Source organism: Lonchura striata, chromosome 3 (assembly GCF_046129695.1).
Source record: "Lonchura striata isolate bLonStr1 chromosome 3, bLonStr1.mat, whole genome shotgun sequence".
Taxonomy (NCBI): Eukaryota; Metazoa; Chordata; class Aves; order Passeriformes; family Estrildidae; genus Lonchura; species Lonchura striata.
Window position 1 is genome coordinate 107,141,736 of NC_134605.1, and position 18,229 is coordinate 107,159,964.

The 18,229-nt window shown below is 41.9% G+C and overlaps 1 protein-coding gene across 1 annotated transcript in view; it reads left to right on the plus strand.

Annotated features, from left to right (window-relative positions):
* Positions 1-18,229, plus strand: part of EVA1A (eva-1 homolog A, regulator of programmed cell death) — a 199,818-nt gene that overhangs the window by 91,972 nt on the left and 89,617 nt on the right. The window contains exon 5 of the mRNA XM_021529805.3: positions 5,820-5,963. Coding sequence (XP_021385480.2) covers positions 5,820-5,963 — 144 coding nt within the window. The remainder of the gene's footprint in view (positions 1-5,819; positions 5,964-18,229) is intronic.

Consider the following 18,229-nt stretch of genomic DNA (forward strand, 5'->3'; position numbering starts at 1 on the left):
CACCTCAAGGTCTTATATTTTCTTGGCTGAAAAAAGTAGAATGAGTGCCCCATTTTCTTGAAAATTCACAGACTCAGAGAGTCTTACTCATCCTCTTATGAGTGGGTGCAGTTCTTTCTCAGGCTCCAGTTTTGTTTCTTTTTAAAGTGCATGCATGTTAATATTGGGTTGAGCTCCACATCCTGCTGCCTCTCCAGATACATGGACAACCTGTGGGAAACTCCTGCCTGGCAGCTTCACAGCATGCTGCCATATTCACCGACCAGCTGTGTGTGGTCCTGCTTGCTCTGGACAGCCTGTCTCATCTGTGCAGGAACCCACCTTTGCAGGCTCAGCATGGCTGTGCCAGGTGAGTCTGATCATGAGCAGATAAACAGATGAACAGATGTTCTTGAACATCTGCAATATGCCCAACCTCACTGTTGGATTAGTCACCCTTCTCAACACTTGGGGTTTAAATCTGTGGATCCATCCACAGATTGTGGATTCATCTGTGATGGCTGCTGCCTTGGAAGAGGCTCCAATCTCCAACAGAGCATCTAAGAGTTACCAAAATACGAAACTTAAAGAGTTTGGAAATATTCTTTCAAACCTAGATAGGTTTTGCAATCAAAAGCAGCAACGCATGGCTCAGATTTCAGATTTGGATGTGTCACCCTTACTGGAGAAAAACAAGTAACACTGAGTAACCAAAATTAAGGCTATGATTAATGGGCATTGGCTCCAGTTTCTTTTTCTTTTTCTTTTTCTTTTTTTTTTTTTTTTTTTTTTTTCACCAGGAAGAGGTAATAAAGAAATAGTCATGTTGGGAAGCAGCCTTAGACTGACTAAAATCCATTCATTGTGGTGAGCTTGATGATATGGACATTACATCACTGAGACCAATTCTCATTTTAAAGCCAACTCGGTCTGCAAGCTGCAGCTAGTAAAATCCTCCATCATGGCTCTGCTGCCCTGGTTTGAGTTTTTATCCTGACAGAGGCTGGGCTGATGGACTAGGTAAGGTGAATTACTGGTAAGGTGAATTACCCACTGAGGACTTAAGACTAATGGTTGTGAAATCCAGCTAGCCAGTGGTCTGCATTTGTGAAGTGATTCTGGGAAAGGGAATTCACCTTGCACCAGCAGCAAGGCTGGAGGGACGTGCAACTTCTAGAAATTGGGGCCAGAGGTAAAGAGAATAAAGTGAGCTGATCCCACTCCCCCACAGCCCCAACTTTAGCTGAAAATGCCATATTTGAAAAGCACAGAGGATACTTTTAAACGCTTTCACATGTGAAAGTTTCACCATAGCCAGGATTCATATGTGCTCTCTGGCAGTGTACCGAAGCAATCCAAGACTAATGAAAGCCAAGGGTAACTCTGGCCCAACCTCTCCAGGAGGGCTCTCTATCATCTATGAGGTCTTATAGCAGTTTTTATTGCTGCATCATGGGATTTGAGCTTTGTGGGCTTTAAGAGGTTCTCAGCAGGGGCCTGGCTCTGCTTAGCAGTACTTACCTCAGACTTAGTGATATGGTGTTAGCATTGTGAGTGTCCTTCCCACGTCTCTGACACATGGAGTCACTTGTTTGTTACTGGTGCCAGGGTGGTATCTCATAAAACATTTGGAATTTGCATTTAGCAAGCAAACAAGCAGCAGAAGAAAGGAGATTGTAGAATATAAAATCACTAAGGTTGGAAAAGACCTTAAGATCATCAAGTCCAACTGTCATGTTGCCCTGAATAAGCATGACATCTGGAACAAGTAAGTACCATGTCTAGTCTCCCACTTCTGAAGACCTGGAAAAAATTAATTTGTCCAGCTGAAGGGGACCACAGCCCAACTCTGCTGCACCACATTTCTGGGCTTGCCTTCCCTGCATCTTTTTGGTGGAATAAATGGATGATATATGGATAAATCCCCTCCATTTTCTTGCCTGAGCTCTGAGGATGGGCACCTGGAGGTGAAGATTTCTGACTTGGAATCACCTTCTGAAGAGGTACTAATATAATTGGAGCTCTCACTTCAATGAGCTCCCCAAGGACTTATTTACAATTGGAAGTTAAATTATCTATGTACAGTTCATTACATCTAACAAGAGTGAATTCACTGTTTTTATAAGCCAGAGACACAGGGATAAAAGAAAATACCATGTTGTCCCTTCTAGAGCTCTGACTGCCATGGTGGTGACTGTGATTTATGAAGGTGCTGTAGTCTCATCTATCACTCAGCCACCTCTCAGATGTACTATTGACATCTTCAGTGCTCATTAGTGAGGGAATAAAGATGCTTGAGTATGACATTTTGTAACCCAGCTAAATTAACTCCTTGTCAGAAACCCTTTGAAGGGCGTAAGGAAGATGGTCCCATTTGGAGATTTTGAATGCTGCTATTACATTTTCCTGTTCAATGTGTTATGTGGAGGATGAATATTTGACAGACCAAGAAATCGAAGATGGGAGACAAAGCTAATTTCAGTGTTGGTGTAGTCCTCCCTCAAAACACTGCAAGCTGCTTCCTTGGCCTTTATGGGAATGTACAAGGCACTTCTGCTTAGAAATTGTGTGGAGGCAAAACCAGGGAAAATTCCCTGTTGTGAGCAAAAGGAAGTCTTTGAAGTGAACACTTGTGAATTTGTGCCTAGACCTCATTTCTTTCTTTTTTTTTAGGGCTAGAAAAATATAACTGTTTCCAAGAGAATGGCTCAGGTTTTACCATGGGGAAAATGAGAAGAGTATTTGAATTTACCCTGTGGGTCTGTTGTTGTCAGTAGAGTTGTAACATGGATACCTCGGATGATTTTCTCCCGCTTCTGCATTCACCATGTTCTGGTGTTCATTGGGTCTGGAGGTCAGGGAAAACTGTAAGACTTTCCTAAATTGTGACTGTTTGCAGCAAGAGCTAAGGAAATGGAGCACATGACAAGAAACCTCCACTGTGCTGTATTGAAATCACACTGGCAGCCACCTAAAAGCAGTCAGAGGTTGCTTAAAATCTTCAGTAATGACCTGGGACAGGGTTTGTAGGTGGTACCAAATTGGGCAGGACTTGTTACAGCTTAACTCTAGAACACTGGAGTGTCTGGTTTGGAGTTCTCCAGGTAACGAGAGATGTTGGAAAACTGGAGCAAGTCCAGTGGAGCTCCACCAAGCTGGTCAGGGGCCTCAATACAGCATATGGGGGAATACTGAGGGAAACAGGGCTGTTCAGTTTTCAGATGAGAAAGCTCTGAGTGGGAACTCATTTCTGTTTTTTACTAAGTAATAAGTGGTTCTACAAAAGATTCTTTTTGGGAACACACAGAAGGAAACAGCAGATGAACACCAAAAGGAGTGAATATGAGTTGCAACAATAGAAACCTGATGACATACAATGAAAAAATTCTTCACGTGGAGAGGGACTTAGCCCTGGATCAAGTGTCCAAGGAGTTTGGGAAATATTTCTCCATGGAGATTTACAAAACTTGCCTGGGTGAATTCCTGAGCAACCTGATGTAACATCAAAGCTGCCTGTTCTTTAGGCAGGAGGTTGGAGTGGATAGGCTCCAGATATTGCTTTCAGCTAAATTATGGAATGGTTTATGTGCTGTGGTCCCAGCAGGCAACATTTTCCCCTGGATATATTTTTTCATCCTATGGTTTGCAAAAAGTCCATTTAAAGAGGCTTTTACAATCTTGATGCCCTACTTTATACGTGAGGGACTTCCATCTTCACGAGGCATAGAAAGCTCCTTCTACTCTTCTACTCATTTTGGCTGGTGCAGCTTGAGCTGGAGCAGCCTGGCAGGTGGAGAGTTGAGGACTTCACTACAGGTATTTGTGACTATGTGGCCTGGTCTGTTCCCAAAGAAGTTGGGTGTCTGGGGTTACGTGTGTACTGGTAATTGAGCAGTGTCAGCAGCACAGGTACTGGAAATAGATCTGTACTGTGAAACTGCAGCATGGTCCATGGCTTGTTGTCTTGGCCCAGATAACTCTCCTAGGCAGTCCAGAAGCTCATAGAATTCTGGAGTGGTTTGAGTTGGGAGGGTCCTTACAGATCATCTTGCTCCAACCCCACTACCATGGGCAAGAACATCTGCCACTAAACCAGGTTGCTCAAAGATCCAAAGATACAGTGAGGGCCTTCTGCAAACTGACCATTGGGACTAGCCCTGTTATATCTCAGGCTGTATTACCTGTTTGGAGTAATGCTTGTTGGCAAAATCATCCTAAGGCACCTTATCACTTAAACAAAGGGAGTAAAGGTGTGTCCATAATTTAGCCCCCTTTGGTTTCCTGATACAGACGCTGCTGCTAAAGTCAATTTGAGTGGAGACCATGGCCTGCTCAGAACTGCATGGGAGGAAGGTGGCCGTCAATACCAGGACATGACTAGTGATGGCTAGAAAAGCTGTCACTGTTAGTGTGAGAATGCATGACAAATAAAACTCCTAGAAGCATTTTCAGTCTGATGAACCTTCAGCTTTGGCACCTGAAGAGTCAATTTGATCTGTTAAGGTGGAGAGCAGAGTCTGTAGTCTGTTAGTACATGCATATTCCTAAATGAGGAACGTCCCAAAGGCTGTCCATCTCTGGGTATGCTGGATGCAAAAGCCTTGTTGTGCCTCTCACAGGACCAGCAATGTGTAATTCCCCATGGATACAGTATGCTTCTGTGCTTAGGGCAAGGCCCCTAAGCAGACAGCTGTGGGATGTTCTCTGTTATGTGTGAGAACAATAACAAATAAAAAGAATAGGCACACTCCATGAAATCCTTTGCAGCAATTAGATTTGCTGAGTTTCTCTAGCTGGACATTTGTAAAAAGACAATGAATCAGGATTGCTGCATGCCAGATGTTTCCACTGAAACCTCTGACACTCATTGGATCAGAAATTCCCTAAGGAAGTTTGGGTCATTCAGTATGAAAATGTGCACATGGAACCTTCTCCTTTTGTCATTTGCAGCATGTGAAATAAAATGCTGCCTTTGATTTGAGAAAAAATGCATATTACCCTGTAGGCTTGGTTTCCTGTGTCTTTCCCTTGTCTCTCATGGCTTTTATTGTTATGCTGGTTCTAGCACTCTAGTATCTTTTGAGGTCCATTTTTCCTTTCCCTTCCTCCTAATCAGTGACCAAAAGAGCTTTGTATTCCATTCTCTGTAGCTGTCCCATTCCTTTTAGCAATGATTTGATGTTGAAGAAATGTCTCCTTGCAAGCTTCCCCCTGAGTTTGGTCCTGGCTGGACAGTGAAAGAGAACTGTCAGACTTGTACCTAAAAGCTCAAGACTTAATCTGTGCAAATTGTTTTCACCCTAGGTAATAAAACAGGTAAAACCACCTAGTAGAGAAAAATATATGGGAAAACACTTTTGGAACTTCCCATATTCTAAATTTCTAACATGAAAAATGTTTCTACTTGCATGGAATGAATGTGATTAAAGCAATATTTCTACTTATATGGTAGATGATAATATTATAATTATTACACCTCATAGTAATTTTCATTAGATTTATAAATACAACATCAAACAGCAGAAAGAGACCCTGATCACCTTTGTCTTCAACAGGGACCAGAGAGGGGGATTTGAGACACCTCTTGTGGTTGTTACAAAGATGAAATATATTTTATTCTCTGCTTTCTTTGTATGGATGTATGAGGGTTTCAGATTCTTCAATGTTCTTTCAAATTATTAGAGGTGTGCAAGAGTCAGATACACTTTCTCATGTAAACACAAAGGCTTTTAAATATGGAAATCTTGTATGTACTCTCACAGTCTGCATCTGGTAAATTATTTTTAGGCAATTTCATTGTGAATGGACAAATGTTCACAGATATTGTTTTTCCCTTTTAGAGTGTCAGTCAGCTACTGCTCTCCAGCTCATGATCAAGCGCTGTCATGGGAAAAGAAGCTGCAGCATATATGCCAGCACCTACGAATTTGGAGATCCTTGTTACCCAGGCATCCAAAAGCATCTTAATGTCATCTACACCTGTGGTAAGTTACAAAATTCTCTAGCTCTCACTGGCATCTATGTTTGTTGAACAGTTGTATGAAGAATAAGATGAAAAAAGTTGTTGAACTTCCTGTTGGCTCATGGTGATTCTTATTTGGGTGACAAGGGAAAGCTTTGGATCACCAGAGTAGTTTAATTCTGTCACTTTTTGTACTCATTGGCTCTATACAAAAAGCAAAAAATGTGGAAATTATATTTATTAACCCATTCATCAATGTTGGCATCCCGCAGCAAAGCTGTGGTTATCAGTAGGATCCTTATTACTTTTTTCTGTATTTATTTCATTTTGTACCATAGAATCAGGTGATTACCAAACCATACTCATTCACTGTGTTAGTAGAAAATCACTCCCAAAATCTTCAGGTAAACAATTGCAACAATTTTTCTAACAAAATACTGTTAAACAAAAAAGCAAACAGTTTGTGCTCAGTTGGGAACTTAAGTCATAGCATTGAGCACAGACTGTGCTCTTACCTGACTAGTCATCCTATTTTGCAACAGAGAAAAATTTGTTCCTGTCTGAGCTCAGAATTATAAAAACAACATCTGTCTTCTTACTGTGATGACATTTTGGTCATTTGTAGCTGACATATTTGAAAATATTTCCTTCAGGGTTTTGCTTACATAGTTGTTGCTAGGATCAGCTCAGTCTCTCTCTCTGTGTTCCTCTCTGCATCCATCTGGAACTGCAAATTTTGGTGCTGTACTGCATGTGCTGAGCAGACAGTGGGACATGTGGTGAAGGAGAAGCTGTCTGTGCCCTCAGACAGCAATGGCTCTGTGGTCACTCTGTGTGTAGCTGCAGGTGCTGAGTGTGACAGAAAGCATTTGAGATGCAGTCACTGTAACATTTTGTGTGGTGGGTATTGCATGATGGATGTGCAGCACCCTGAGGAGCAGAGACATTGATGCAGGAGCATCAGGCTCTCAGCTCGTCTGGCTGATTGTTGTTTCATTTGGCAGGAGGGGTAGGAAGGTTGGGTTCTGCTTGAAGTGATGCAGCAAGAAGTAGCAAGGCTATCCTTGCAAAGCTCAGGGAATTTTCTAGTCAGGAAATTGATGTTTTAATATCACTTTTCTCATAAAAAGTCTAAGGAGAAGCTTATCCTCATAACGGTTTGACAGAAACAAAGGCAATGTAGAAGGCAAAACAGGAGCTCCATCCCTCAAAAATCCAGAGAAAACAAACAGAGCCCCATGATGTATTTCCAAGAGGATTTCTACTTCAAAGGCCTCCACGGCCTTATTCTAGAAATGTGGTCCTGGTCTCAAAGTCCACTATAAAAGGCACTAATGATCTCTTAATCTGACCTTAGCTCTCTAGTCCAAGCCTAACTGCATCAGGAAATGAGTCACACTTGAGAGCACAAAATGGTATGTTTTGCTTTTCTGTGGGTAAAATCTGCCTCATCCTTTGAAGGTGGCCATGGCTTCTTTTCAAAACCATGATCTCAGACATGTCTCTGAACTGGATTTTGTGATCAACAGACACATATTTCTTGCCTCAAATAGCAAAGTCCTTCAACATGTGAAAATGAGATAAACAAGAAATCAAATTCCAGTTCCATGTGCTTGTGCCAGACAGAACTAAGTCCTGGAATCCTTTTAAAATAAATGATAAAACCAAACAATTTGGTATTCTTATGACCTAGAGAATGATACTGGGGTAGAAAACCTCCTGCTGGCTGTCTCTTTGTTTCAGGTTTCCTTAAAGCTGTACACATTATGGCTCCTGGCACAGTGCTCTCCTACTTTCACCAAAACTGAGGGAGTGAAAGGGGACAGGCTGGGACAAATGGCCATGACTGCACTTCCCTGTTGCCTGCATCTCAATACATATCCCTGTCTCCCACCTCTTGCTTGGAAAATGTTGAAAACACGTTGTCTCTTGTTGCTGTTTTCTGGAGATCAGTGAAAGATGCAGTGACGCTGGCACAGCTTGGGAAATGTGATGGGTATACAAATGGGTTTCCCCAGGCATCACCTCAACCCTTTTTGCTGCTGCTTCAAGTAGGTGACCCCATCACTCTCTGAGATCAGACAGTGCAGTCAGTCTGCTCCTCTCTGTCACTCCCTCCCTGCCTGCCTGCCTGTGGCAGAGATGTCCTGCTGTGTGTCACTGGTCTTACCTGTGAGAAAAAAATGCCACGTGTCCTTGGCCAGTGCTACTGACCTGCTGTGCTGCTTCAGAAGAGTTGTCAAGAGCAAGAACAGTGATGGATGTGGCTGTGGGTGGGAGAGTCTTCATACAGACATTTCCTTTGTGATGAACTTCAGTAACTATAGGGACAGAGCAGCTGAGCTCTGCTGGTTCTCAAGCATGGGAAGAACTGGAAGGAGACAAATATGTCTTCTGATAGCAACTCATGAAAATTCTGCTGAGTAAGTAATTTATAAGGTGACAAAAGGTAATATTAATGAAAAGCTCTTGAGGTGTTAGCAGAAATCACAGCTGAGATGGACCCTGTGACAGACTGGTAGCATTAATGTAGACCAAGGCCTGGTGAAAAGCTGGTGAGGTGTCTTATCTCCCAGTCCTGGCAGGAGAAGGTCTGCAAGGTCTCTCAGGTCATCATGTCCACACTGTTCGTCTCTAGCCTGACAGCAGGACCTGGGCCCTAACCCAGATTTCCAAGAGGTAAATGGATGAGGCAACAACTTTGCTTTCTTTAAGCCATGTCCATATTTCTTGAAGGATCATTCCTCTAACTTCCATGTTTTATTGGACATGAGAATTCCTGCCAGACACACATAGTTTTGCTGGATGAATCTGTTTTTAAATAAAGGTGTCATCTAACTTTTTGCCCAGCTGTATATTTTTAAAATATTGGTTGTAGTTACTCCAGCCATGAGAATGATTCAAGTCAGCATTTCTCCATATCAAATTATACCCCTTTGCACCGTGGGCTCAAGGACTGTTAGCATCACTTAGCTGAGAGGGAAATGCCACCAGTTTGAGTGTATGTATGAGATGACTGAAGCAAACAAGTACCCAGCAGCTTGGTGTGATCGAGATCTCTCGTGTGCATTAGGGTCCCATTAGCCCAGCCAAGGAAACAGATGAAAAGTCCTCCAACATAAAAACATTCCAAACCTGAACCTTGGCAGGAGCTGAAATACAAAAATTTGGCCCAAAGCCAGATTTAGCTAATGGAATGGTAAGGAAGGTGGGATTTTCCAGTATGTGGGTCCCATTACTGCACTAATAAATACATTAATTATTTTTTCAAAAGAAAAAGGCAAGTTCATTCTGGGAAGCACATAAGGCATGGTGAGGTTGAGTTCTGAGTCTGGCAGCTGTAATAGAGGCAGATATAAACATTTTAGCTCTGCCTTTTCTTTAAAATACCCTGAAAGTCTTAGAGAAGAAAAGAAAATAAAAAAGCATTAATGAAACTGAGAAAAATAATACAATGAAGACTTATTAGAAATCTTTCTGTCCTTGTTTCTTCTTCCCCAGAACATCTTCCTTTGTTTCTATCTTTCTTTGGTAAAACATTGTAATTTTTTGTAATATCTGTGAGTAGCTTGGTAGTGGTTTTGTACTTCTTAATAAAACTTACTGTGCTCACAGTCTTTTCATTATCTTAATTGTCCAGTTATTACCTTCAAAGGCTCCCTTTTATTCTCTATATCTCTTTCCTCTCTAGTTTGCTAGATTAGTTTTCTTGGCCTGTGCTGAAGTTCTAACTGAGCACTGCATTAAAACCTGTGGAATTTTTTCATACACACTGTGCTACTTGGACTCAAGGAAGCATTGAAGTGTGTGCTTTATTTTAAGACCTATGGATAATTACCATGAAAGTTAAATATTTTCTCAAAGTCTTTCTTAAGTGGGGATGAGAGGCCTGTCTGTGTGTAAAGTGAAACCTTTTTCTGAGCACTGAAAGTCAAGGGAGCCATTCAGCGTGCCCACTGTCCCCACTGCCAGAGCTGCCTCCCTGTGCATTCCATAAAGGCTGCAAATACAACCCTCTGCTAAGGACCTGCTGTTCTTTAAATGCAGGCATCCATCAGAAATGGCTTGATGAGAACAAAAATTAAAAAAAAAAAAAAAAAAAAGGGGATTGGGAATTTCTTTGTGCCTAGACCTGTTTCAGTGGATTGGTTATCAGTCCTGATAACTGTTGACTTTTTAGTGCTGCAGTTGGACATGTGCTGAACAAAATGGAGGAAATATGGCCTTGGATGTGTTTTTGATGTGAATATCTGTCGTACATTTAGATGTGTGCGTGCCTCCTGCTTGATTCATGCTTGCCAGGAAGGGGTCATTGGGCTGAGAGCTAATGAACTGCCATGGTAACTCATAAATTGCTTGGAAAACCCTGCAGTTCTGCCACATTAATAATCCTGCCATCCTGCTTTATGAGGCAATAAGCTGAGTCCCAGGGGCCAAGTGCTTCATATCCCAACGAGAGAGCTGTGCAGGTAAAGAACAAAGCCTGAGCACAGGGGCAGCAGCCACTGCTGCTTTGGGTGTCTGGTGCTGCTGGGAGACCAGATGGGGTCAAGGAGAGGTGGCTGAGGTGCTCTGGGGTGATGGGGGTGTGATGACCTTTGCTTTCTCTGAGTGCTTGGGAAAGCAGCCTGGCTTTCCCTAAAATGTGTTTCAATAAATGTTCTTTCAAGTTGGACTAGAGGCAGGGTCTTCGTTGAACAAGGCAGTTCTGAGGTAGTTGCCCTTGTGATGATGATGAGGAGGAGGGAAAAAAGCTGCACAAATTCTCTCCTGTCATCTCAAAGGGACTGTGCTCTGGTCCATTAGCTCCTGTGCAGTAAATCTATCAATGCCTCAGGCTGAATGAATGTAATGGTTCCTTTTGCTCTTAAAATTTATGAATTCATGAATGTAGAAAATGTATTTTTATCACTGCAAAAGTGCTTTCTGTTGCTATAAAACCCAATTCCAAGACCTGCATAAAATAGCAAAGGAGCAATTCCAGACTTCCAAGAAAAAACAAAAGCCTTTCACACCCCTTAGAAACAGGGCAATGCAGGCATGTTCTTGCTAGAGAAAGACACACACATAATGTGTAATGCAGGCTTTCTTTCTTCAAAACTTGAAATAAAATTTATGTTTACAAACAAATAAACCTTTTACCTCTAGGGATGTTTCACTGAATGTATAATGTCTCATAATGTTTGTTTAACAGGGTTTCTTGTATAATGCTGTGAAACAGAACTCACAAGCATGTAAGATTTGAAATTCATGGCCACAAAAGTTTGACCTACCAAATAAATTAAGAACAGGATAATGATATGATATAATTCCATGTGGCTACTTTCATTGTTAAGACATGAGTTCAGAAATAGTTTAGGACTTAGATTCAAATCCTTTGTCATATTTTCCTAAGTTAATAGAGGTTTGTCAAGTAATTTTTGTATCAAGTCTATGCTTCTCTTCAAGCTATATATTTTATATTTTTAAAAAAGCTATCCAGTCCTCATGTAATCACTACAAATATTGAAAAATTCATGAAGTGGGATTTATTTGACCAAGTGTAGACATATAAGCCATAGAGATTTATAGTGTGTACATCCTCTTCCAAGAAAAACTCCTTTTACAGGTAATGTGGAGAAGCAGCTGCTTTTGAGGCACAAGTCAGCTCATCCTAAAGTAAGTGCCTGAAAGAGATGAAGTGCATATTTGAAGTGACAGTTCTCCTGTACTGACTGTAAATGAAGCACCTGGTGCTTAGCTGACATATTGCTGTCTACATGTAGAGCCTTCACAATGCAGATGTCTGCAGCTACATCCACTCACACCTGGAAGTGTTCAAGGCCAGGTTGGATGGGACTTTGAGCAACCTACCTTGGTGGAAGATGTCCCTGCCCATGGTGGGTGTGTGTTGGGACTAGATGAATGTTATGGTCCCTTCCTACCCAAACCATTCTGTGATTCCATGGTTTCATGACCTGGTTAGATGCTTTCATCACCACATTCTTACACAAATGTTTATTTTGGTCAAAATTATAATTTCTGTGTAATGATAATACCAGTGTTTTTTCCTTATATTTATTGGTTTCCACTCTCACTATTTGACTGATTTCCAAATCTTAAAGAATTATCCACGTAAGAAAGTAACATGTTTATTTAAGTTCTTGAGAAATTACCTCTAGCTATGAGTGTTAATGCTGAAAAAGTTCTCAAATAGCAGCCTGGTGTCTTGCACCTCAGCTTATGGTTATATCAATCTCTATACTTAGGTTTGGAGAGGGATTTTCCTATTAACTGGTTTTGCATGGGATTGAGGTCCATTTTCTGCATTTCATCTCTATTAATTCCCTAAATATTTCCAGGAGCTAGGATGGGGTCAATGTATTTGCGGACTTCTTTGACTGGCTGGTATTCTTTTAGACTTTTGTTCTCAAGGTCAGATTTGTTCTAAACTGTCAAGGACTGCATCTGGTGGTATGGCAGAGGGGGCAGAGTAGATTTTCCCTGGTGATGTAACATTTGTTACCAATTTCTGCAAGCAAATGGACTTGTTGACCCTCCTTCCAGAGTTCTGCATGTTTCCATCCAGGTGAAGGAAAAGCAAGGAGCTTGTTTTCCTTTCAGGAACTTAGACCTCACATTCAGAATTACTAATACTTCAACAGAACCTGTTAAAAAAGCTGTGGCAGTGTAACTAGAAACTCCACCATGATGGGTGACCAGATAGCTCAAGGCTGATGTTTTCTGACTTCTGAGGCTGTGATTTTATCACCTTTGATGATAACTTGACAATTTTTGTGAATGCAGTTTCATGCATCTCAGAGAGAAGCAAAAAGGAAATCCCTCAGTCAGTGAGGCTGATCATTTGGATTCATGGCACGGATCTGTTGGAGTTCATGGATTACCTGAGGATAAAGACAAAATGCCATCTCTTTTGCTGGCCAGTGCTGAAGTGAGTGGGGCACATGCTTTACTAATGGGCTTGGAGGTACCTCCTCAAAATAGGCCATAGCAGCTCTGCCATCCTGCACCAAGGAGGAACAGGGACAATGAGCTGTTTGTCTTTAACAGCAGTGATTGCACTGGGATGTGAGACTTGACACAAACAGTCTCATTAGTTTTGAGATGAAGGCTGGTAAATCAGGTGATTGAAAACTGTCATTGTGCTGCTTCTGTTTGTCTTTCCTTACTGTCCAGGCTGTAGCTTGGCATGAATCAGCCCAGGAGAGTCCAAACACGCCTGGCCTGGCTGGCCCAGACACAGCAACTCTTCATTACCAGGGCAGAATGAGCCGTATCTGGTACAGATTAGGGTAAATAAATTTTCTGAGGAAGCAGAGCTCTGCATCTCAGGTGGAGGAGGAACAGGTAATTCTGTCACCTCCAGGGAAAGGTTTGCAACTCCTTTGATTCCTGCAGAGAAGAAATTGAAGCTTGGAGATAAAAATCATTGCCTTGGGGATGGGGAGGGAAGAAGATGGGGCTGGAGGAAGCAGAGAGGGAGTTCAAAGGACACTTTTTATGATGATCCTAAGCCGAATGAGCTGTAAGACAAGTGCTACCTTACAATTAGGCAAGGTTTTCAAGCCTGTGGCTGTGGTTCTTAAACTCTGAGAGAGCTTGTTTTATGGAAAGGGTCCCATAAAGAGTTAGCTAAAGTACTCTGCAGCCCCTGAGCTCCACTGTTCATAAGGTGCGTGCACCTGAGACCTTTAATTCTTTTATCTCTATGTTTTGTAGATTTTATTTTGTTTTGTTTCATTTGGTAAGGACTGTGGCCTAAAAGTCAGAGGGAAAGAATGCAGGGAAGAATGGTCAGTCTGTTGTAGTGAAGTGGTAATAGGAAGGAGGCAGGTGGGACTTTTCTTTTTCATTCTGGTATTATTCATATATTTTATAAATTTAGAAATTTAAGAAATGTTTTACAATGGATCTGTAGTTTCCACTGTAATAACTGTAATGCTAAACTGTAATGTAACCAAGATTTTATGGTGGCTGACACAACTTCGAGGTTACTAAATAGATTTTCTCATGGAATGAGTTCCTCTGGTATAAATATGCCCAAGTCCTTGAGGCTGGACAGCAATCTGCCATCTAGAGTGGATTTCAGGCCTGGGGTGGATCTGGAGGGTTCTGCCTGGCTGTCCTGAGACTTCCATGCTTGAATAGGAGGGGTCAGTCTCAAAATCACTCATGATGTACCCATGATTTCACCCCAGAAAAGCAGATCTACCTGAGAATGATTGTGCAAGATGATATCTGAATGTCATATGTCTAAAGGAAATCTTCCAGGAGCTCTGGAGAGAGAGAAGTGGAGCAGAATTAAAATTACATGGGTTATATCTGTGGTGATTTTTTTTCCTGTAAGCTTAATCCTGTTGTATATGACTTTCTATTCTTTGTCATATCGATGATGCTTTAAAAATTCTGACCATGAGTAAGTGGTAGATATTTATAATTTTAATACCACAGGTTATTTTTTTACCTGGGAACTGCATTGAATAGCCTCATAAATAGAGTTACTCTTGTGTCTCTATGCCTGTTAAGACCTGTGCAGATTTCAAATATAGTAATTAACAGTCATGTTGGCAGGTATGAGAGGTCTTTACTGGTGAGGAGGTTGGCAGCCAGTCTGCCAGCCCTTTTCAAGCAGGAGACTGCAAGTTGCAGCCAGAGGAATGTGTCAGCACTGAATGGCTGACCCCTGATTCACTGATCACCCTAACTCCCCTAATTGAGGTTAATGCCAGAAGCACTGACACCTTGATGCTCACTCATTAGTGCCTGGGGGCTGCTGGAGGTTGCTGGCAGCTCAGGGAAACACACATTAGATTAAATTTAAAGGGAGCGTTTGACACTGCGGCCAATTAAGATATATTTGCATTAATGTATATTTACCTTCCCTTTTAAAAAATGTATCAAGACAATGACATTTCCTTCCACCCTTTTTAGAAGGATTCACGGCTGGTGCCTTTCTGCCAGCACATGCACATTTCTCTGCTGTGCACCTACCACTGCCCTGCTGGTTTCTACTGCCCTTTCTCCACTTTAATGTGAAACAAATAGGAAATCCTCTGGGATTTAGAAAATGTAAATTTGGAATATTTTTTCCTGACCATGAAAAGAAAATTAGAAGACCAGGACAGAGAGAGGAATAAAAAATGGCAGTTTTTTGAAAGTCACCGAAGATGCAAATATATGTGACCTCTGTAGTGGTGTCTTGGTACAACTGAGGTTTTTGAGCAGTTGCTGTAATAGAAAATCAATAAATCTATAGCCCACATGGGCGTGGGTACATTTTAGGGATGTGGTTTACTGGTGAACTTGTCTGGGTAAATGGTTGAACTCGATCTTAGAGCCTTTTCCAGCCTAAATGATTCTATGATTCCGTGATCAAATGTTTAATTTAACTGCTGGGAAGTGCACTAATGAATGTCACCACACCTACAGGCATCAGCAGGGATTGTTATGCAATGAGCTCATCTGCTAAGAAGGGCTTCCTGCGGTGAGTGATGTTACATAAGCAGGGCCAGCCAAACTTTGGGAGAAAGTGTTAAGTCTCATTTTGGGTGTCGAGAACATTTACACAGGGGTTTGTGTCATGGCAGCTGAACTGAAGAGCTGTCAACTCTCTTATCAATGCATATTCTGTGCAATGTATATTCATTGTTAGATGAGTGGATACATGCTTTATTCTCCAGGTGGAATTCTCACCATGCCATGTCTCCTGCCTAATCTTTGATTATATGAAAGAAAAGAAAGCAGTAGGATATGGCAAGTTAATTTCTAATTTACTGCTGTTTTGAACCTGAGATGTGGCTCTCCATGGTCAAACCACTAGTGCTGTGGGGACTAGGCAGGGAGGAGGGTGCTATGCCTTATGTGAATTATGTGATTTATAAGAGCTGAATGATAACCAACCTGGGTCTCTTTAGTGTTACTAAAAGTAATTTCCCTTATTCCAGTTCAAGTTTGTGCTTGGGAGAGGCCAAATAATGTCAGAGTGTAGAGGCTGATATTTATTTGTCTTCACACTACCTGTGATCAAAACCAGCCCTACATCATCTTTCAGTACTATAAAGGAACTCCAGGGAATTACTCTTTTCCCTCACTTGGGACATTTTTTTTGCATTTCTGCTTGATCTCTGAGGCACAAGGCATGGGTATTTTATCTTATATTTGTAAGGAATTTTTGGAATGGGCTTTTATTGTCATGCTGCCTGGTTGTTTCTGCCCTGGTGCTTAGAGATGGGGATGCCAGTGAGCTATTTAAGAGTAGACACCTGCCAGAAGTTCCTTAGGTCATGTCTGCTCGGCACAAATGACCTTTAGGGGGACACCCCACCTTACAGTGGGGAGGAGATTGCCATGGAAATTTTGTTCTTTGTGAAACTTTCCTTAACATTAGTCTGGCACTTCATTTCTGACCTCCTTTTATTCAAAATATCCACACCCCAAGAGTTAATGCCCCTTCAGACAGACACTTCAAATACTGTTGACAGTGGCTACTTTTCATGTCCTGATTCAGTCACTGTTTAGCTAAGCCATTCATGTTCAGCTCCTTTAATCTTCCCTCATAAATCAACCTGCCCAGCCGCTCAATTATCTTTTTGTTGCTCTTTTCCACAATTACCTGTATCTTTTAACAAACACTGAGCTTATGATTATTTTCTCCCTGGGGGCCAACAGAAACTTACAATCTCTTTGCCATATATTAGCCATGACTGTTGTTTCAGCACTGGGCAGCAGCAGTACCATTACCCAGGAGGAAAAGCTCTCTGCAGATTCAGTCCCAAGTGTCCTGCTGCTCAGTATTTTACTTACTATCCCTCATTTAGGTGAACTGAGTAAAAAATGTAGGGGTTTCTGAATGTCAGAGTAGGGAAGCATTTCTGCATGGGGAGAACAGGATCATGGGGAGCAGAATCAGCATCCTGTGCTGGCTGGTTGTGCTTCCAGCTTTACTGACACACAGGCCTGGGGTCTTAAGGATGACTGATACTGCATAATATGAACAAGGCAGCAAATCCTACTAGATCCCTTCCAAAGATATTTAACTAAATTCCTTGCCCATGAACCCACCCTGGGCCATCTCTTATCTTTGAAAGCCATCTCACAGCTGTCTGCAAAGACTCTGAAGGCTGGTTAATCCCAGCAGATGGACCTTGGTGTCTGTGCTGGAGGCGAAGGAGCAAGGGTGGGAGGGCAGAGTCTTGGAGGTCTCTTTGTTAATTGGTGTCACTCCATTTTGGTTCAAGCCAGAGCCTCAGGGAGAGGCAGAAAGCTGGTATGCAGCTTCATTTGGAGTCCAACAAACCTGGTTTGGGTCAAAAGTTGCCCCAGCCTGGATAAGCTCATAGCTTGCAGGGACCCAGGGAGTAAGTATCAAGGATGAACCTGTAAATGGGGATTGCACTATTTAGTCCCTGGATCATGTGTATTTGCTTCAAGCTTTGATGAAATTTGCAAAGTATTTTCTTTAGAAGAAAAAAAATGCTTCTTGGAATGGACAAGAAATGGCTTTTTAAAAGGGTCCATGAAACATTAGGAAGAAAATAACAGCTTACAAAAGGGCAACCTCCTACTACATCTCTTCCCCCGACATGGTAATCAGCATGGTCCAGTGGAGGGGCACTGGCCTAAGGGCAAGAGGTTTTCTGCTTAACCCTGATCAATCATCAGCTCCTTGGGCAGTCCCTGTGCTTCCTCCTGCCTGCCTGGTTAGACCCTGGGGCTGTTTGCTCAGCATCTGGCAGGAGAGAGCAGCAGCCTCCCCACCTCCCTGGCGTTTTGGTTTGTGCATCGAGTGCAGACATGATCACACAGATGTGAGGAGTGTCTGCTTTCAGTGCCTACAGTTGCTGTTGAACTTTATTGACATGAAGCTTCAGGATGATCTGGTGTTAAGCTCCTGCCTGACGTGTCCATTGCTGTCATGACAAGTCACTCAGTCATGAATTCAATGACAGTCTCACATTTATCTTACTTTTTTGTTTTTGTTTCTTATTGCTTTAATTTTTATTACTATGAAAAATAATTAATATTAAATTCTCTTCCTCTGTACTTTTTCCCCCTTGAAAAATAATCAAATCACTAGGGATATACCCCAGGATTACATACTAACACACATTTTTTAACATGGCATATTGATCAAAGGGTCTGACTTCTGCTATGTGAAAGCTGTATCTGATTCCCTCAGGGAGGAAAGGCAGGTTTTCTCCTCTGTGCTATTAGAGATGATCAAAACCTTTTGCAGATGCCTTGGGTATCAATGAAGAATGAAGTATAGGATGTTGGTGCAATGCTGTG